Below are 22,487 nucleotides of genomic sequence, written 5' to 3'. Positions count from 1 at the left end.
AAAAAAAAGCACTTGGCATTCCATCTTCATAGGAATCTTGAAATATCTGTCATAATTTGGTATTACTATAATCCTGCTAGAATGAACACAAACAATTCTAAGAAGTATAAACTTCCAATAATTTTTATCGTGTCTTAAATTGAGTATACAAATATTTTCTTGGCTTTGGTTTTCCCCCCACATCATAAACACATTTGCTAGTGCATTATTTTAAAATGGTATTCTTTAGTCCAGCACTGATACCTAATTATATATTGTCAATCAAATAAATACACTTAATTCCTATCCTTTGATTCAAGTAGTCACATTTTAATGGGAACATATTAAAAACAAATAAGTTATATGTGTATAACTAACATATTCATATGTCAATACATTTACATTTAAAGCATAATGAAGTTATTGACAGAAAAAAATGTGTACCATGTTTTATACAGAAAAGAAGCTTATGATATATTTGGATTTGAGTATGGCAATACCTACGTGACTATAACAACTGATAGGAAAAGTATATTTTTTATTTTTAGGATTCAAATACTGAACTGTTTGCCAAAGGACTATAGAACATCAAGTCCTTCATATATACTTACCATGGCAAAGGACTGAAAAAAAAAATAGCGAGGTAAATATGTTTATCGAATATGTTTACTCAAAAATTGATTTCTAGATGTCTTGGCCATACCATACAACATGGAGCAATGACATCTGGCTCTAGTTTTGGTGGCTTCCTACATCTATACTCCCTTCTTTGCAAATCATTTTATGTAAAACTTCAAGGTGACTTCGTGGGGTGTAACTCTCATCCTTTCTCTGCTCGAGATATTTCTTGGTCTCCTCATTGTCACTCGGAGGCCAAACTCTTCACACTGGCATTCAGACCTGCTTTTCCAACAACATTGCCCAGGCTCCCTATGTTGCAGCTAAAATAACCTATTTGCTGAGCCAGGATCTGTGATGTTTCTACCTCCAAGCCTTGAGCCAGCTTAAATACTCTGTGCCTGACTCACCCAAGTGACAGTGATTTCCCCTTGTCAGAACTGCCATGGCTCTCAGCCCTCATTTCTACTGATTTATGACTCTGAATAATTTTTCTTTTTGCTATGGTGATTTTTAGTCTCCCACCTTCCCCTAAAGGCAATATATGTGTTTCACTCAAATTGTAGCTGTTAACAGTTATAACATTTTTGTTCCCTCTCTGCTGGCTCTCTTCCCCTGTATCCCACTCTCTCATTATTACCTACTATTAGAAGAAAGGAGGAGAGTCCTGACCAGGCAGGGGGAAGAGAAGGGAAACTCACCACCGGAGCGGGGTGCCCGGGTGGCTCAGTGGGTTAAGCCTCTGCCTTTGGCTCAGGTCATGGTCTCAGGGTCCTAGGTTGGAATCCTGATTTGGGCTCTCTGCTCAGCAGGGAGCCTGCTTCCCCCTTTCCCTCTGCCTGCCTCTCTGTCTACATGTGATCACTGTCAAATAAATAAAAAAAAAAAAAAACAAAAACAAAAAACCCCAAAACCACCAGAGGACTGGTGGAAAGCAGGGTAAGTGGCAGAAGTAGGGGAAGCAGACAAAGGGAAAGTGTTTTGTGGTCCTTTTGCTACCTACTCTGGTTGAGGTGAAATTCCTGAATGGTGGGTATAGACTGTTGCCACATTCTCCACTGACAATCGCAACAGGGGGCTGTAGCATCAGAGTAAAATTGGCAAGGCAGTGTGATTGGACAGAATGAATTCCTGGATACAGTTTTCCAGTGTCTCCTGGACTCCTAAGTCACATGGATCATATCCTGAAATTCCTCATTCTTGTCAGGATTCTTGTCAGGCTGGCAGGGCTGTCTGGAGGTGTAATGATGACATTGTGACACACAGCGGGTCGGTTGTTGGGCTGAACAGTATTATGACTAATGAGAATTTTATTGTGATTTGAAGTTAGTGCTTCTGTTGTTTCCCTAAGAGGCATATGTGAAAACAAAAATAGTTCAGGAAGTGGGCAGGTATTGGCTGTGCCACCACTCTCAGATCATCATCAGAAGGTATCAATGGAACACCCATGTTTACCATAGAATACCTAGGCAAAGCCCACTGGGAAGCATTTCAGTCTTTACTGCACAGTACCAAGACAGGCAATGGAACCTGAACAGAACTACAAGGAAGTCCTGGTTCTACATATCCTCCAGCTCACAGCAAAAGAAAGTAAACACAAAATGCCTGCCTCTTTCATCTACTTCCAAATTTAAAAAGGACCATTTATTATTTTTTTTAAAGATTTTATTTGACAGACAGAGATCACAAGTAGGCAGAGAGGCAGGCAGAGAGAGAGGAGGAAGCATGCTCCCTGAGGATCAGAGAGCCCAATGCAGGGCTTGATCCCAGGACCCTGGGATCATGACCCGAGCTGAAGGCAGAGGCTTTAACCCACTGAGCCATCCAGGTGCCCCTAAAAAGGACCACTTAAATTTGGTATCTCAGTAAAGAATTCATTCCTTCTCTCTCAAAAAGGGAAAACAAACATTTGATTAGAATATCATATTTATGGGGCACCTGGGTGGCTCTGTCGTTAAGCATCTGCCTTCAACTCAGGTCATGGTCCCAGTGTCCTGGGATCAAGTCCCACATCGGGCTCCCTGCTGGAGGGAAACCTGCTTGCTTCTCCCTCTCCCACTCCCCATGCTCATGATCCATCTCTCACGGTGTGTCTCTCTGTCAAATAAATAGAATCTTTAAAAAAAAAAAAAGAATATCATATTTATATTACTGAATGCCTTAACTATAAAAAAGACACAACTGTGTTTAGGGGTTTATTTTTCTTCCCTCCAGAAGCCCAAAACATACCACTGTGTAAGGATTTTGAATTAATCCTATTATAAGCAAGTACACCACATCTACTTTCCTAACATTTCTCTTTGTCACTTTCTAATATTCTATTAAATTGGTATTTATTAGGGTTGTAGAAAGATAAACTGGGGAAAGCACAGCAAATAAAGAAATTTTACAGTAACTACATTATCTGGAAAGATACTTTCAAGCTGTGTAATAAATCTTAATTACACAGAAAAAATGTAGAGTACATATAACTATTGCTTCACTGAAAACTAATAATTTGTTTAGCCTCATTCTATTGAATGGTTTAAATACTCTATTCCTCATTTCATAATTGTAGGAAATGAATCCCAACTTTTAACTTGCCCTTGAGAATGTGAAGTCATTTGAGTGGATAGAATATATTCCTGTTACTTGTCCACATTGTATAAAATCCAAAGTTGAATTATTTATTATTAATCTTTTTCATTCTGGTTGATTCAAAGCAACACTTTCTTTTATATTCAATTAGCTTGTTTCCCTGATATATTAGTATAAAGATAACTTTTTTATTGTGATACAATAGCATTATGTCTAAATTTTCATTTTTACTTATTTTAATGTTCAGGAAACAAGCAGTTCCCTTTAATTATGATTCCATTTAATTATATAATGGTTAAAACAGAGATTTGAAAACACAGTCCTTAACTTCTTTGACATTTGTTTGGTAATAGTGGGGCTCTACGTCTTCCCCTCCTTTAGGAAGGACGGGCTTGTAACTTCCTTATACTTAGTAGAATATGGGGGAAGACCAATAAAATAAGATACAAACAGAGAGGAAAGCAAACTGAAAGAGACTCATAACTACAGGAAACAAACTGAGGGTTGCTGGAGGGGAGTTGGGTGGGGGGATGAGGTAGCTGGGTGATGGGCAGTATGGAGGACAGTTGATGTGATGGGCACTGGATGTGGTATACAACTGATGAATCACTAAATTCTACCCTTGAAATGAATAATATACTTTATGTTAAGTAACTGGATTAAAAAAAAAAAAAAGAGTATGAGGGAAGTGGAGCCGGGTGACTTTTGAGGATGGGTTAATAAAAGGCAGTCCAGCTTCTGCCTTGTTGGCTGCAATATTGTTCTGTGAGCCCTCGGCTGCCATATAAGAAATCTGGCTCTTCAGAAGCAGCCATGTTGTGAGGAAGTCACGTTGCATGGACAGGCCACACACCTGCCTTAAGATCTGGTCCTCAAGCCCTTCCAATCCATATGCTAGACTTGTGAGTAAATGAACTTGAGGTGAGCCCTGCCCTGAGCCACAAAGACATCCTCAGCCATGAAGGCACCTTCGGCCTTGAAAGTCTTTCCAGCTGGAAGCTCCAGACAGTACAGAACAAACTTTCCCCTCTGTGCCCTCTCTGAATTCCACACCCATAGAATCAGAATCCACAAACAATAAAATTATTGTTTAAGGCCATTATATTTGGAGTGGGATGTTACAACAGCAATTAGAGCAGTAGGCTTGTCCTTACACTTATTTTCCAATTCTTCATGATAAAAAAAGAATCAGCACAAATTAGGGGAAAATCAAAAGATGAAAATGTGGCTTTTCTAATCCCTACAAATGTTATTTCTAAAATTGCATGGCTTTCTATGAGATAATTTACTAAAATAATATATAATTGAGAGTCTACATTTGTAAAATAATTGTATAAATAAGTCTTAAAATATCTCATAATAAACATGATTGAAATGTTAAAAATAATCAAGTTAATACATGCAGCTGATCACCAGGAAATAGGTACTGAGATCCTAACTTGCTCATGGCATTTTACTTGATATTATAAGTAGAATTTACATAAATAACAATTTAAAATAATTTAATTTAGAAGTATATAACCCAAATGGTATTTAATACAAAAAAATGACTGGTTAGGCATTGATCATACCTACAGCTCTGGTCTTTATGATGGCATAGTCTGTTATGTTGGCTTACCAACATCTCTTCAATGTTTTCTCTGAAGGTCGGCATTTCAGTTAATTAGATAATTGGACTTTCATTGCTAAAGTTCCATAGTACAGAACCTGTCATTGGATAATATTATTAAAAGTGCAGTTGAACTTGCAAGAGAAATCGTAACAGAAAGGCAAGAGACAATGTGATATATTTATGGGTCACAGTCCACCTCAACACATTTACGGGGTATTTAAGAAATGATTGTTATATTAAAAATGTAAATTACAGTGGAAAATGAAAAAAAATTTTTTTTAAAGAATGATAATATCTATGACTGATAATGGCAAAGGGAAAATGGCGAGTACATTTCCTATAGGTCTGTGTTGATAGAACTCCTGAAAGGAAATTTGGTATCATTTATCAAAAGCATCATATTTTTTATCATTTTTTGACCTAAATATAACTTCTAGAAATTTATCATAAGGAAGTGGTCATAATACAGGTGAAAACCTATCTACAAATTTAAGTACTATGAAATAGTATTGAAGCTTTGGAATTAAACTGTATTGGATTTTTATTGCTGATATGACAAATGATTCCAAATTTGGTGACTCAAAATAGCATGTATTAATTATCTAGCAGTTCTGTAGGTCAGACATCTGATAAGAGTCTCAGTTGGCTAAAATCAAGCTGCAGACATGAATGCATTCCTCCTGGAGGCTGTAGGAGACACTCCCATTTCCTTACTCTTATAGCTTCTAGGGGCCACCTACATTCCTTGGCTCTTGCTCCCCTCATCCATTTACAAATTCAGCAATGGTCGGTGGAACTCACCTTGCATCTTCTTGACCTTCTTTCTTCCATTTCTTCCATTCCCCTCTGTCTCCCTCCACTTCACCAGCTGGCAAAAGTTCTCTTTTTAAGGGCTCAAACAATTAGACTGGGCCCACCTGGGTAATTCAGGCTACCCTCCCCATCTCAAAGTTCTTAATTTGTGCTCAAAGTCTCTTTTGCCATGTGAAATAACATATTCATAGGTGCTTGGAATTATGGTGTGGACACATTTGAAGGGCTATTATTTTGCCCACCACAAAACCTGTATGTCTAAGCAAAGGATAAAAATTAAACAATTGGGATGGGGCGCTTGGGTGGCTCAGTTGTTAAGTGTCTGCCTTCAGCTCAGTCCTGGGATCGAGCCCCCACATCAGGCTCTCTGCTCAGCGGGAGGCTTGCTCCTCCCTCTCCCACTCCCCCTGCTTGTGTTCCCTCTCTCACCGTGTCTCTCTCTGTCACATAAATAAATAAAATCTATAAATAAATAAATAAATGATTGGGAGACTTTCTTACATGAGAATGCTGTAGAGTAATTAAAGCTATATTGTGGAAGGCACGTATTGCATGGAGCACTGGGTGTGGTGCATAAAAATTAATTTTGGAACACTGAAAAGAAATAAAATAAAATGGATAAATGTAAAAAAAAAGCTATATTGTATGCAGAATAATGATAATTAAGTATCTTAAAACGTTAATTATGCACCAGGCACCAGGCTCTGTTTTGAAAGCTTTTCCTATATTGACATTTACATAACCCTCTCAACAGCGTTATGATATATATGCATTATTACTCCTTCTACTTCTGACCCATTAGAGATAAGGAAACTAAGGCACAGAAGTGAAGTCATTTGCCTAAGGTCACATGGTTGGTAAATGGCAGCAGAGCTTGAAATATGAAGTCAAATTGGCTGCAGAACTCATGAGCTTAATAGTCAATGAGTTGGACATATGTTATTATTAAGTGAAAAGAAAAAGCAGATTGAAATATATTATGGAGATATCCCATTTTTATCAAAAATGGTTTGTGCACAAATGACAGATTATCTCTGGAAGACAGATTATCTCCGGGTAGAAGGATTATGTGTGATTATTTATCTTTATTTTCTTTCTTTTTTTTTTTTTTTTTTTTTAAAGATTTTATTTATTTATTTGAGAGAGAAACAGTGAGAGAGAGCATGAGCGAGGAGAAGGCCAGAGAGCGAAGCAGACTCCCCATGGAGCTGGGAGCCTGATGCGGGACTCGATCCCAGGACTCCGGGACCATGACCCGAGCCGAAGGCAGTCGTCCAACCAACTGAGCCACCCAGGCAAGAAAATTTGTTTATGAGAGAGAGAGAGGTGGGGGGGGCAGAGGAAGAGAGAATCTCAAGCAGACCACACTGAACATGGAGCCCAACTCAGGGCTCAATTTCACTACCTTAAGATGGTGATCTGAGCTGAAACCTAGAGTCAGGACACTTAACTGACTGAGCCACCCAGGCACCCCAGATTATTTTTTTCTTAAAAATTATTTTGAAAATATTATTTTCCACAAACAAAAAATCCAAGTTTGTATAAAATATTCAATGAATCAATTTTGTTGGTTTGTGACTGTAAAGTTAATTGTTGCCTTTATGTTTTTGAAGTATAATGAACAGAGTAAAACTCAGAGTGAAATTGCTTAGTGGTGTTACAAAGCCAGACTTAAACTCCTGCTTTTGTTCAAGTGATTGGTTGTTGAGCAGACAGCAACTTTGTGGCCGAGTAGTCACTGGATTCCTTGCATTGTTCTGAGAGATAAATGAGATAATAGGTGGGAAATAACCTTGAAAGTTACTTTAAAGTAGGATGCCAAGGTCAGTCAGATGGAGATGTGTAATGTGTGACACATTCTCCTCACAGAAACAAGCTACTTAGCAATAGTTGTATCACCAGAGCAGTCAAGGAAAGCTGAATAGTATATGGCTATTTCTAAATGAAAGTGCAATTGACATTCCAATTTGAGACATTGTCCTGTTACATGCACTTCAATGGGACAGTTGGGATTCTCTTTATAGTCTTTTTCCTAAGGCTCCAAGGATAATAGGAAATGGAACAGAAAGGACATAGCCGCCTTAAGGAATGAAACTGTGTCCCTGTCTAGGGCACCTTTTCCTAAGTCAGGCTTTGCCTATACCACATCTAAAGGATGCAAAGTGAACTTAATTTAGAGATAACAAAATCTGATCTCAATAAAGCTAGGAAAAGGGATAAAATATGTGTGGTCATTCTCCTAAATATTTTTAAGTCATCATTTCTGTGTGGAATTCCCAAAGAACAACAAGGAAGTATAGTAAAATATCAATGAAGTGGTTTGGAAAGTGAATTTCAATGTACCACAGACATGCCTTTACACACTAATTCTGCCACCAGGAAAATGTGCACCTGTGAACAAGATACTTCATTACTCTAGATCCTATCTTCTGTATCTTTCAAATGAGTTTCTCACTAACTCATTGGTTTCTTGTGAGTAATGAAGGAGAGGATGCAGGTGTAGCATGGAGTAAGGTAGTAGGTGCACACAATAAATGTTCAACACCAAACATGTACCTGGTTCACTCCTCTGAGAATAATGTGCCTATGATGCCCCAACAGGAAAAGCCCTTGTAGATTGCCTTATGTTGGGCTTCTCAAGTGGCAGCCCTGACACAAGGATTTGAGTGACTTATTTTGGAGGTAAACCCAGGGAACACTGGTAGAGGAGAAGGGAAATAAGGCAGGAAGGGAAGGAAGCTAATTCAGAGTGCAGGAGTGGAACAATATGGTCAACCGTGGGCATTATGGGCTCAATCCTGGTTGGGAGGTTAATAATGCTGACTAGAGTATGTCTCAGGATTTCCCATCTTTGGGTTGAGAAGTTGGGGTACTGATCCACCAAGCCCCATATCCATTACTGGACAAGAATTGTTCTCACAGCTGTAACTTCACTCTGGAGTCCAGCACCTCCTGTGGCTAGAAAGAGCCTGTAGACAAGAGAGTCCCAAGGGCTTGAAGAAAGAAGGTGGGCATGTACTATAAGGCGACTATTCAGGGACTATGCACAGGGCACTGACAGTCAGCTACTGATACCATTATGCTTTCCTTTAACCTAGAGAGTCTAAAGACGTTACATGGTTGCAGGGAAATTATTGCAGGATTATTGCTGGATCCACGTGCATTGTGGCTCCTATGAATTTAAAAAAGGCAATACAATGCTTTTTGCAATATGGTAAGAGCTTCTTCGATGTTCAACATCAACTTAACAGCTTTTTGTTTGGTAGTACAAAACACCTGCATCCCCAGCAGCTACTGAACAGCTAACATGTGTATAAGGCAGAACAGTAACAACAAAAAGAAACATCTGTACTAGACACCTCTGGCTTCTTTTTACCAAGAGTTGTGGAGCAGGTATTAACCACCAGGTCTGGCAGTGGGTAAGAGCATAGATTGGGTTCTCTTAATTCTATTCAGCATCGAAAGACACTTTTCAGGGAAAAGCCCATTTACAAATAGGGCAATTAAAGCAGACATTTACATTACAGTAATAAAGTATCTTCATTCCAAAAATTTAACAAATCAGATCCCTTTTAGGCTCTCTACCATTGACAAGTCATTTTGAAAATTTAGTACCATACTTCTGGAGACTAGGGTTCCTATGCCCTATTCAATTTCTTAATATTTAGTCATTCTGATATGTCATAATATTTATTCAAAGGAAGCAATCATTTGAGACCTTATTTGTGGTTCCCAGCGTAACATTAACCTATACAAATGCCATTTTATCAGAAGGGCCAAATCCCATTTACTATGGAAAGCTCCTTGCCTGATTTGGTTTCATCTGTCTTTATCCTATGGACATGCTTGCTTTGTGGTTTCCTTTTCTTTTCTCATCAGTCTCAGCTCTTCATTCCAATGACCGAGTTCCCCAGCGGATGTCCACACCACCCCTTCACCTCTTGGGAAAGTAAGTAATACTTTCTGTAGCTTCCAGGAGTTACAAAGGAAACTTGACCCTTGGATCCTGAATACCCAGACCCCTGAGGCCGCCACCTGCACCAACTTGCTCGGCTCTTCAGATTTCCGCCCGCAGGTGGCAGCAGCGGGCTCCGAAGCGGGTCTTTGCAGGAGCCTGTGCCCAGCTTCTGGCCGGCGCTCGGGAGCGGGGTCTGGAGCAAACACCTTCAGGAATCCACACCCAGCTGGGACGGTCCTTAAAGCGGTAGTCATTGAGTGCTAAAATTGTCTCTGATTCTTTAAATTCTCGAGTGAAAACAGTTTGAAGCAGCAACGGCAACTCACTGCGTCCCTACTCCCTCCGCTTCCCCAGTTCCCCACCAACTCTGGCAGGAACCCCGTCCCTTTTCCCAAGCGGGGTCGGCTCCGCACGTCTCCACGCTCCGGCCCTTGCAGATGCTCCGGAGCCGGGCGCTGGGCGGCGGGCAGTGCGTCTGCGGCCGCGGCGCCCTTCTCCTCCCGTCCGCCAGGCGGGCTTTCCGACCGGCCAGGATGCCGCGGCTGCACCCCTAGTTCATCACCCCACCCCCGTTCGCTATCCCTCCTCTCCGTCCCTTCACCGCAGACACACACAGGCGCACCCACGCGGCCCGCTCGCGCCTGCTGCTTCAGGCTCCGCTGCGGGAACGGGACCCACGCAAGCCCAGGAAGCCACGGACCTGCCGCCCGGACTCTTCTCCCCGAGGTCCCCGGCGTCCGCACCGCCGCAGTCACCGCTCCTGCGCCGCTTCTTCCCGCCTAGACCTCGCTGCCAACAGCCCCTCAGCGGCAGCCCCTGCGGAGCTGCGAAGAAGTTTCCGTCTCGGGAAGGGGCGGCGGGAGCTGTTAAAGGATCTGTTGGAGGAGGATTAGCACATTTGGGCGAGGGGAGGGGCCCCGCCGCTGCAGGACGCGCCGCGGACCTGGCATCACTGCGTGCGGCAGCCACCGCCGCCGCCGCCGCCGCCCGGGACCGCGGAGCCCGGACGCCCCCGCCCGGCCCGCGCCCCGCGCCCCGCCCCCGCCCGCCTGGCCCCGCAGCGCCGGGCGCAGAGGAGCCGCGGGCGGCGCAGGGAGGCGGGCAGCGCCCCGCGCGCGCTTTTGTCGCCCCCGAAGCCGGCGCGCGGAGAGCGCCGGGCGAGCGCGCGTCGGGCGGCGGCCGCGCTGGGGGGCGTGGGGCGAGCCGGCGCGAGGAGCGGCGGGGGCGAAACTTCGCGGCCAGATGCCTGAAGGCGCGGCGGCGCTGCGAGGCTGCCGCTGCTGCCCCTGCGGGCTCCGGGCGCGTCTCCGCGGGCGGCGCTGCCCGCGGCGCGGCGTGTGCACCGAGCGAGTGAAGGTATGTTTGGCGGGCGCGGCTGGAGCTGCCGCCGCCGCCGCCGCCGCGCCAGCAGGTCCTAATGCCTGTCACTTCCCAGGACGCTGGCAGCAGCAGCCCGGAGCCCCCGAGCCCTCGGCAGGTTTGCCTGTCCTTCCCCGCGATCTGATTGGATAAAGTGGGGGCTCGACGGTGGCCGACGTGGGACAGTCTGGCTGTGGCAGGGGTCTCGGAAACCATGGGTTATTGCAGTGGCAGGTGCACGCTTATCTTTATCTGTGGCATGCAACTGGTAAGTGACACTTAGGTCCTCTCGTTCTGTAATGTGCCTTTGAGATACTGGGCTGGGGAGTGCAGTAAAGGGTCTGCCATTGATTAGAATGGAAGGAAAAATAAAAGAGAAAAGGTGACAGATATATTGCCTATATTTAAAATGATTTCAGGGAGAGGCACTGTGGGGTACAGGAGAGGTGAGCCTTTCCGCCCCCACCTATTTCTGTTCCTCTGAAGACAGTTTGGCAGGTGCGGGTTAAACTTGTCTTTAATTTCTTTAAGCAAGGCAAGATGTATCTCTTGTTCCTTTATGCTTTGCATTCCTAGTACTGTAACAACGTGGTTGTCACATATAATTTACTATACAGGTGTTAAGACAGAGAGATATGGGATTTTTGACTTTTCTTCCATACACTATTTTTTTTTGCAGTATCTTTGTTTCTTCATTGATGTGTGTTATTTTTCAAAGGAATATATTCTTATAAGTATAATGCTGTAATAGACCACTATGTAGGGCAGATGGTATCCTTACAGCAGTCTGATCTAGAAGCCACGTTGAGTTTTAAAAGTATGTAGATTGAAGAGAAATACTTGGATAAACTCAGTAACACCACTGCCATAAACTGAATCAGTAGCCTTTAAATCACAATTATTTTAAACAATTCTTAAGAAAAATATTCTGTCTTACATTATGTATGTAATTGCTCCTGAAATAGATATGTTGTATGATCCTATAGGATGGAGAATTATATATACATTTTGAGAAATGTTGTACGTTTGCAAAGAGGCAAGAAGCCAGTAATGGAAAACGTCATGTCTCTGAATTTAAATTCTCCTAAGGGCAATAGGAGGGGCTGAGGATAGTTTAGAGGTGCAAAATATGCCACCGTAAGTGGTTAATTTGAAGTAGGAGTACTTGCTCACTCCTGCTATCAAATAGCTTTCCTTGGAAAGTATAAATTAGTCTGAAAAGCCACCCACATTTCCAACAATGTTTCATAAAGGCTGAAAGGACAACTAGACTGAAGGAGATTTGAGAGCCCAGCAGTAAAGTGTTCAAAAGAACAAGGATTTGCTGTTGAAACTGTTAGAAGAATACCTTAAGTGGTCTTCATTGTTAATCAGTAGTCTTGAAGCCCCAGCGTTTGTTGTCATTGTTGTTGTTGTTTTGTTTACTATATAGCTGGTGGGGCAGTGCTTTTTGTTGCTTATTGTTTTGAGGTGTTTTTCTTCACCAGGAAAGTTATCTCCTGATGCTTATTTTGATCTTTGAATTACTTAGGCACTTGACTGTAAGAAAAAGAAGGTGAAACTATAAATGTAATTTTAAGAATATAATTTTTTTCAGTGATGTGTAAACCAGTTTATTTCTTTTTGCCTCGTACTCACCTAAGTTTTGCAATAAAGGATTTTTACTCTTAATGATAAAGCTAATCAGAATAATGGGAGAGTTTACTTGGTGAAACCACTGGTTAGGCCAAGTATGCCAAATTGTATAAACATTTTCAAAACATTCCTATGTTCATATATGATTCAGAAAAGAGTACATTTGCAGATTCACTGTGTAAAATCATAAAACTGTGAGAATGAGTGGGTGGTTAAGAGCATTCTTAGGCTATTTTCAATTTAAAAAATTTAAAATGTAATTCAACTTTTAATGATTTGGCTTAGTAGGGCTTTATTATGGCATTAGATCTATGTGGCATTTTGTGTGACAAACACAAACTTCTCAAGGACTTAACAATTTTGAAAAAAAATCTAAATATACAAATGAAACTAAATATACAAAGTGGGGTGATAAGGCTAAAGATTTCTGCGTGTGTTTGTGTCTTTGTTCATGTGTGCACATATCCGACGGTGTATTGGAGAAGTGCCACGTCGCTTATGGAACAGAAATTCTGAATCAAAGCTAAGTTCTCTAACAAAATAAAGGTACTTGTAATATAGGCATGTTCAGTCTAAGCGAGGAGACATTTGAATCTTAAGGAAGTTCTGTAACAATCATGTGATTTTCCCCATTCAGACTTTATGTGCCACCAGGCTAATATAATTAGCAGCCATGTTAATGCAGATGCAGAACAAAAAACAAAGGACAAAGAACATTCACTGCTTTGATAAGGTGAAATGATCACATTTAAAGGACCTCCGAGATTCCTGGTAATTGTTGCTTCTTAGAAATATAGTATTTGATTTTAAATAAAATTATTTCTTTGCAAATTAATAATTGTAAAGCACTGCACATGCACACATACACAAAATAGGTAGGTGTATATGTTTTCCTTTGCTCTAGATAGACCTTCAGAAACTTTCTGTATCTTGAGCTATTGGTTTTATAAGTAGCCATGTTTCTAGAGTAAGTTATGACTCATGTACCACTGATTGACACAGACGTTCCCCCAGTTGTGTCTACTTCTGAAGTGTTTAGTGTGCAGTTTTGTAACATTTGGGCATGTTTTTTGGTAGTTGTGTAGATAAATCTTAGATTTACTTAAATTAATGGAAGCCAAAGATAGTCTAGGATAGAAACTTTATTAAATTTCCTTATAAGTAACTTTAAGTTTCTGAAAACATTTCTTTCCAATTACATAAGTAGAATATCTCTAATTTAATTAGACTTAAAGGAATATTTATGTTTACATCAAGTTGCAGCTGGCCTTTGTAGAGGATGAGGTAGCTGTTGGTACAGCAGAGATGGGAACCTCATTCATCAGGTTATTATCAGAGCGGACAGTGTTTGATCTATTTTAACAGGTGAGGGACAGAGACAAATGTGCCGGAGAAATTTACCTGTCAGGATTCTATATCTTTGCTTTTAATTATATTAAATGTACATTTAGTTTAATATTTGGCAGATTACAATTGTTGATAAATATACTTTCTTTTAAAGGTCAGGAAATCAGTTTAGGAGACAAGAATTTAGAATTTCATACCACATAGATTCAATACAAAACTTGCATTTTATGTAAAAGTGTCTGCCTTTGTATATCATACATTAAAATCTTTGAGATGTATGGTTATTCCGATTTCAGATTTTAGGGTGATTCCTATGAAAAAGGGATGTGATCTCTGGAAACAGTTTGGTTCCATGTGTACAGTACAAAGTTAAAGCTCTTGATCTCAAGAAGATAATTTCCTTTTTATCATTGCTGTCCTTAGTGCTCAGAAACTGAAGATTTCAGATAGTCAGAAAACTCATCACTGCATTTGCAGTGTTGGTTATAGTGGCACAGGATAGCAACAATCTAACTTCTTATTGACAACCCAGCAGCTTGAGAAAATGTTTCAGTTGTTTTATTTTGTTTTTTATTTTTTTGTCTTCAGTGTTTGGTTGAATCAAAGAGTACTTTATCTGAATGTCGCAAAAATTACTCAGATGATCCTCAGTGAAAAATCACTTAGTTATAATATGGAAGACCTTAACTTCCTTAGTTTGAAAAGACAGATTTGTTTTCAAGTAAGAAAATTCAACATTGCCCCCCACTTTTTTTTTTTTTTTTTGTACGTCAGATGGAACAAAGTGTATGTGTCATAAACTATTGGAAGTATAGATTTATGTTCAGATTAATACTTGAAGGTGCCATTCTTGCCATGTACTTTATGAAATATTGCTAACTTGGAGCAGATGCAACAAAGAATTGTGTTAGTACACATGTGTGTGTCTCTGTGTGAAGAAGCACATTTGAAACTGACTTTAGAATGACCAATTACTTTCTACTATGCAGGTACTTATTAGGCATTTTCAGGGGTACACATTTATTAGAAAAGAAAGCCATGAGTACATAGATGGACTAAATGAAACAATTTATTATAATTATTCAATACATCAGTGGTTGTCTGTCATGACTTGATGCAGTGTTCATATTTATATGAACTTTCATTAGTTTTTAAAAACATAAAGCATGACCCAAAGTGACTTGAAAAATGCAGGTGGAGTCTTGTAATTTTCCTTGGGTACTATTGACAGGTCTGAAAGTTCTTCATAAGCTTAGAATTCTACCCGCCACAAAACCTCCCTGCTCAGACAATTTAAAATTTTAGGTTCACATGCCATTGATAATAAAATCTTGTGATAATTAACTAATCTAGCTCAGAAAGAAAACTAACGATTTCCATATGCCATTTCAGAAACTTATGTAAAAATAGGCTAGGAATTTGCTAAGTTGTCAAATACCTTTATTTTTTTCAAATATTTTCTACTTTTTGATTCCAGCATCTTGTGTGTATGTGTGCATATTTGCTTAAATCTATTCTTTCATTCTAATTTTCAGCAGTACTCCACTCAATGGTTACCAAGAAAGATACAGAAACTCCTTCCAGTGTCCAGCTCTCTTTCTTGGTTCACAAACTGAGTGGCAAAGCTCCTTTTTTTTTTTTTCCCCATATACCCAAAGTTTCAAGGAACCAATCGGTACAGAGCTTCTCCTCTGCTTTCTCCAATAGAGGCTTGTGTGGGCAGCATCCCCTGTGTGGAATGCCAGAATCATCTCTGGCATGGGGCCCGTAAGTGGGCAGTGGCCCAAAAAATGTGAATAGGCATTGCCACCTCCTTTTCCCTCTCATTCTGCTTTATTTTGGGGTCAAATTCTCTACTTGCCCAATCAAGAATTTCAGAATGGCAGCCAGGAACTCCCTTGAAACAGGAGGTCTTTATTTCTGATTCTGTTTCCTTTTTACGCATGTGTGTGCTTGACAAAAATAAAATTTGAGACAGAAGTACATACTAAACCTTATAGATTTATACTTGAAATAAATATATTAGGATTGTGGCATCAATTGCATTCAATATTTGTATATATAAAACTAATGACTAAAATTTCCAATAATATACGTACGTTATTTGGTAGAATTTTAAGCAGCTTGGTGTAACTTTTCCAAAAGTAGTTTTGAAACTAATGTGGCTAATAATGGCAAATTTTCCATTTCCATGACTTATTACACTCAAATTTCAGAAGTCAAACACACGCATGAGAAATATTTTTATTTCCTTTCTATTCCATTTTTCACCTATATCATGAAACTCTTCCAGTTTTGACTCCTATTTTCCCCCCAGAGAAACTTGATTATTTATTTTCAAAATAATAAAATACACATTCCATCAAGATACAATGTATCTAGAATTCCTCTTTTCCCCAGAATAATAATAGAAACAACTATTGTGTTAACATTTGGAAAATTTCTACACATAAAATGAAAATAAAAGTGTATGAAACTTTTGTTCCTATCAACTCTAAGAAATTGAAGGACATTTAAACACTATGAAGAAATAAAATTATGTTTTCTTTCTCCAGATTAAGGTGGAAAATGAAATTTCTATAAATTTTTTTTTTCTTTTACTATTTCAGGTGTATTTAGATTTGCAAGTTCCTACTATTTAAGGACTTACTTGCTTCATCTTCCTGAACACAGCATTTTTCTTTTTATGTTTAAACTCTAAAATAGGCATTGGGTCTAACGAATAAAAATATTTATAACAGTAAGTCTAAAGGAAACCATAGACTTTCTTTCCTTTTTTTTCCCCCTAAACCAGAATGGGAATAAGATGACTTCTAATAATTTTTACCTTTTAAATCAATTATGGATCACATGGTAACTTTGATCCTTGTAGAGTCTCTTTTTGAAAAATTATAATAAACTGACTTTTGTGTGTACTTTGAAAAAATGTGCTTTTATAATTTATCATGCTTTAAAAATTTAGTTTTATAAAATACTTAAACAATAATGAAAGCTATTAGTATTTACTGGAAGCTTGTTCTGGACTAAATGCTAAATGTGTTTTTTCCCACTGATTCCTTTCCAGTAATCCTATGAAGTAGGTAATAGTTACTGATATCCTCACTTTATAGAGGAGAAAATGGAAACTCTGAAGGTTTAAGCAAATTCCTTAATTCCCTCTCTTAGCAAGTGGTAGAGCTTGCACTCAGACCCAGCTCTGTTCCACTCTAAACCAGACTGGGCTCTTTGCTTCACCAAATCCCTTCCATGTATCACAAAATGATACTGTAGCTTACATTTCTTTTATTAACAAAGGCAGAATTTACCTGCTAATTCCTGGTTGACCCAGTAATCAACACAAGGCTAAGCAGGCTCAGGGAAGGGTGTTGGTGTCAGGTTTCTGTCTGGACCTGGGGTGCCATGGAGCAGCGGTGTGTGGTCTAAAGAATAAAAGGAGACACTGTGCCTTGCATAGTCAGCTTCCCTTGCTGTACTGCTAGGTTTCATGTGTGCCCTAATACTGCAAAACACACCTGCAGTTCTGCCTTACAGAAATGATCCTTCATCATGAGGTTGTGTTTCTGTGATTGCTTAAGGGTGGGGGAAAAAAGTTACAGCTACTATGTATCAGGCCAGTTACTGAGAAATAAGCACATAATAAGGGCTTGGACACTTTGATCTATCAGTTTTAAAGACATTTCTGTGGAAGACAAAATGTATTTGTTTTTCTCAAATTCCTGTTCCTTGTGAAATGGTAAATGGCTAGTGCCAAGTCATGTTATTTGCCTTTTTTTTTTTTTTCTTTTTTTTAAACACACCTCAGTCCTAAATCCATCAGGATGACTTTTTGGTGAGAATATTAGTTAGTTCTTGGAAATGGCTTTGAGTAATAGTTTGTTTGGAATGTACACTGAATATTCTAGAGCACTTCTCAATCTTGATTGCAGGGCTTTTTCCATGCACATCAATGGACCCCACTCCAAGGTTTCTGATTCAGGAGATCTTAGGGAGGTCCTAGACCTGGAATTTGCTTTCTCATGAGTTCCCAGGTGACAAGGATGCCAGTGGTTAGGAATCAAAACTTGGAGAACTACTGGCCTAAAGCATAGGTCTCCACTTAGGGTGTTACCTGAATACATGAACTTGTTTTTGAAAATTTTCAACCCAACTAGGTAATTAGCTCATTCTTCCTTTGGCCTGTTATTTATGCGAACAAAAACTTTTCAGGACCAAGTGTGTCTCTTTCCGACTTCTAGCTTAGTCCTATTCAGAAGTTTATATAAGGGAAATGGAAGGTCTTTTTACAGTGCTTGTGTCTTTGCAGTGAAGAGAGATCTCGAACAATCTGAAAGTGGTTCATTTCCTCTAGTCTGTATACTCTCTGCTTGTCTTGCTGGAGTAGAATTGGTTCCTTCAGCCATCTCTCTTTGCTAGCCTAGCCCCTCAGTCTGAATTTCTGGAATAGCTTCTCATGGTGCCAAGCACGACTGTGGGGGAGAGAGGGAGAGGAGGGAATATGCTGGGAAAGCATTGAAATGAGTGAGGGCAGATTTTTCTATACCTTGTCTGATATTTCTGTGTTGGACAACTGAATAACTGACCGTTATTTCCTCTTTTGAAAAATAGGGGCAAGTAATTCCTGAGCCATTTCCCCTATAAGATGCTTAACGGCATCTGGGAAGAACATGTGCTCAATTTAGGTATGAAAGAGCTTCACAAATGTGAGAAGAACTTCACAGCTTCTGATATCCAGAAAATCTTTGTACATATTAAGAGTTTAATCTTTCAGAACTTTTCATTCAGTCACAGTAAGAGCGGTTATGGGCTGTTTATATATCATTTGGCTGGTGACCTTAGTTGTAACAACTAATTTCCTATAGAAATGTTATTTTTTCCCCTTCACCCACCTATATGAACATATATAAATAAGGAGGATAACATTAGGTGTAGTTCATTTGAAATAGATAAACCATTATGCTTATGTGTCTGATGGTATATCACACTTGAAGTGTTCATTAGGAATTAAATTTTACAAACCAGTCAACCCAATCCTTGTTTGGGCTGGCATTTCTAAAACTGTGTTCCATAGGCACTAGATCTGCAAAATGTTCTGTTGTATGTGGGCTCTGAGGTTAAATAAGTTGTGGATGCTACAGGCTTTAGCTTTTCTCCTACTTCTGAAGGGTCACAATACATCCCAGCAGCTCCTAGAAGTCCTACATGAAAGAAACTCCTGCTTAATTCCACTTAACTCTGCAAATGCTTACAAAGTGCTTGCAATGAACCAAGGACCTCTTTCCTGATATCCCCTATAAATCTTCCACGGAACTAGCATTTTCAGAAACACTTTTTAGCAAAATACTACTCTTGGTTAATGATGCAGTCTAAAAGTTAATAATATTAAATTGTTATCTAAATATTTAAAGGCTAAAAATTCAGTATAGAAATGCTTAACCTACTTAAGAGGTATTTAACAAAGAGTAATACATAAAGATGTTTAAGATTATCAAATATTATTATCACATAATTAAAATAAATGAGGGAGACCTTGTGTTCAGATTCTTTGCTATTATTTTTTATAGATTTACTTGAGTTTCTTGAAATGATATTTCAGCCACTAAAATTACAACCCTTAACTTTGAAATTCAGTCAAGGCTAATTACCAGTGTTACAAAGAAGGGGGCGTGTTGCAGTAGGTTTCCAGGGGTATTTGGAACTTAAGAGCACCTGAGGGAGGGCATCTGCAAAAGAACTTTCTTTTAAAAGTCCTGGGAATGCTGGCTAACAGAACATTTAAAAAAAAAAAAAAATCAAGGGTGAGGGGTGGCTAGGTGGCTCTGTCTGTTAAGCATCGCTTGGGCCATGATCTTGGGGTCCTGGGATCTAGGCCCACGTTGAGTTCCATGCTCAGCAGGGAGTCTGCTTCTCCCTCTTCATCATCCTCTCTGCTCGTTCTTTTTCTCTCTCACAAATTAAAAAAAAAGAAAAAACAAAAAACAAAAAAACTTAAAAAAAAAGTCATGGCTGAAGAGTCGTGCCTGTGTTCTGCAGGTTCTTCCAGCAGCGGACCCTAAATGTCTGTCTTTGCAGGGCTGGTGGAAAGGAGTTCTCATACTGACTTTTGTTTCCTAATCAATGCACACACTCTAAAACAGTAACACATTTAAAAGCCCCAACAATGTTGTGTTCTTTGAAAACAAATGGGTCTTAGATTGGAATGGAGGAGTCAAAATCTCTTCTGTTAACAGAAGCCTTTGTATGCATCTGTGTGATACTAATTACACAACAGAATAAGGAGGTGTTTTAAATCTTTTAACTGACAGCCCTGTGTCAAATGATAGATGGGTCCATATCATCTCTGAAATGTTCAGTGGCAGGGGTGGCAGGGAATTCATTTGAGACTACTCTATGTGGACTTCTAGCCATGGAGATATATACAAGGCAGAGCTCCTCGAGTATTATTTTTACAAAGGACAGTCTCAGATGTCGCTCAGAAACAAAAAGTGGGGGAGACTTTTATAGTCCCAAGGAGAACATTACAGCCTGGGAGTGTGCTGCCTTCTATGATCTTGCCCCAGAAGGGCTCCGTTGACTTTCCTTGGCATTGAGCACTTTCTTTGTTATGGCACCTACAGTGGGCAGGACTCCGTTTGCTCCTGGAGGTCATAGTTCATTCCTGTGGACACAGTGGTCCTGACCTCAGTCTCTCAGTCTCTCGGTCTGTGAATTAGGGAATAGTTGACCTATGGGAGATAGTGTTTCCAGGCACTACCTGTTTGCTTCCTTTGGTTTTTCTCAGGTGCAGAGATGAGATCAGGGTCTGTGGATGTGTTTAACTCTAGGTATTTGGGAGCAGTGAGTGAGCCACATATTTGAAAACTTCTGTGTATTTGATAATACACAAGTGGTATATAAGGAGCTCTGGGGTCTTTTACCCCTTCCTCCTTTTTAAATAAAACGTGCTTGGGGTGCCTGGCTGGCTCAGTCAGAAAAGCATGGGACTCTTTTTCTTTTTCTTTTTTTTTTTTTTTTTTTTAAGATTTTATTTATTTATTTGACACAGAGAGAGAGCTCACAAGTAGGCAGAGAGAGAGGGGGAAGCAGGCTCCCTGCTGAGCAGAGAGCCCGATGTTGGGCTTGATCCCAGGACCCTGAGATCATGATCCGAGCTGAAAGCAGTGGCATAATACACTGAGCCACTCAGGTGCCCCGAGCCTGGGACTCTTGATCTTGGGGTGTGAGTTCAAACCCCACATTGGGTGTAGAGATTACTTAAATAAGTAAAATAACTTAAAAAATAAAGCTTGCTCAAAAATTTGATTACAGTGGACAGATAACTTGTAATTTTCCAAAATATTGGAGCTGTGTAAGGATTATGCATTTCTTACCCTTATCAAATAGGGATTAATGAAATTTCATTTTTGTACATCTTTCATAAAATGTGGTTCCGTTTTATTCAGTCAAAGGATAGTAGTTAAATTATGGCTATTCTATAGCATTTAAGAACCCATGTTTTGCTTTTCTTTTGGCTTTGTATTCAGTTTTCTTCTTTCTTCTGAAGGACAGGGTTAGGGAGGAGGTAGATGTTGAGGAGAGGTGGCTAGGTTCTGAATGCCTAGCAGTTAAAAGGCAAGTAATACTACTCTACTTAAAGTGATATATACGTTTTTAAAATTTTATTTGTTTATTAGAGAGGTAGGGAGAGAGAGCGAGTGCACACAAGCAGGGGGAGCAGCAGGCAGAGGGAGAGGGTGAGGAAGGCTCCCTGGTGAACAGGGAGCCAGAGAGGGGGCTCAATCCCAGGACCTCGGGATCATGACCTAAGCCGAAGGCAGACACTTAACAGACTGAGCCACCCAGGCACCCCTGATAAATACATTTTTAAAGGATGTTTTAGTGAAGTCTGTGAAGATGACTGCAAGTTCATTAATGAGTTTTCTCAAGAATCCATTTCTGGTTTTATCTACAACCTTTTTGAGAAGTTCCACAGGCTCTTAAATATAGGGGACACTGCTCTCCCATTTTACCATTTTATAGACTATCTTGGAATAGAATTTTTTTTTGTTGTTCAAAAAAGCTGTCCTAAAAATCAGGCAAATGGCATAAGTTCAATTTACATTTAGCAAATGTAAATCTTATAATAACAGTGTTTAGTGACCTTTAATTATATGCCTCCCTTACTTTAATTCTTCAGGGAAGTCTTGGTTTTTACTTTCTTTTCACAAGAATGAGATAGTGATGATTGCTATGTTATTGCAGTTACTTTGACTCTAGAGTTATATTAAGGACCATAACAGCTTGAAATATTAGTTTTTCCCTTAAGCAGAGAGAAATAAACCCCAATAAATTTTTTTCTAGATCTCTACAGCAGTTTGATGTGGACTTTACATGCCAAAATAGTTCTGTTGCATGCAGACCCATTTTTAAATTCAATCTTTCATAATGTGAATAAGAATGTTACATATAAACCTTAATAGTAATATGTGGATGGGGTATTAGCAAAATTATTGAGGCAGTGATCTCAGTTTATAGGAGGGATGTTAACTTTTTGTTTGAAAAGTAATTTTGTGACATAAAAATATCTTCTTTTACAAAATACATCTCCCTGAA

The 22,487-nt window shown here is 39.7% G+C and overlaps 1 protein-coding gene across 3 annotated transcripts in view; it reads left to right on the top strand.

Annotated features, from left to right (window-relative positions):
- The first annotated feature begins 10,597 nt into the window (after positions 1-10,597).
- The window catches only part of NKAIN2 (sodium/potassium transporting ATPase interacting 2), a 998,970-nt gene continuing 987,080 nt past the window's right edge, over positions 10,598-22,487 (top strand). For 2 of the 3 annotated variants that reach the window (XM_032339650.1, XM_032339651.1), the window contains exon 1: positions 10,598-10,913. In XM_032339650.1, the coding sequence (XP_032195541.1) occupies positions 10,800-10,913 (114 nt within the window). In that variant the 5' untranslated portion in view covers positions 10,598-10,799. Of the gene's footprint in view, positions 10,914-10,992; positions 11,185-22,487 lie in introns of all 3 variants that reach the window. The other variant, XM_032339652.1, reaches the window with a different exon arrangement.

This window comes from Mustela erminea, chromosome 4, assembly GCF_009829155.1.
Source record: "Mustela erminea isolate mMusErm1 chromosome 4, mMusErm1.Pri, whole genome shotgun sequence".
In the NCBI taxonomy this organism is placed as follows: domain Eukaryota; kingdom Metazoa; phylum Chordata; class Mammalia; order Carnivora; family Mustelidae; genus Mustela; species Mustela erminea.
The sequence above is the reverse complement of the archived record's forward strand: the minus strand, read 5'-3'. Positions and strand labels throughout refer to the sequence as shown.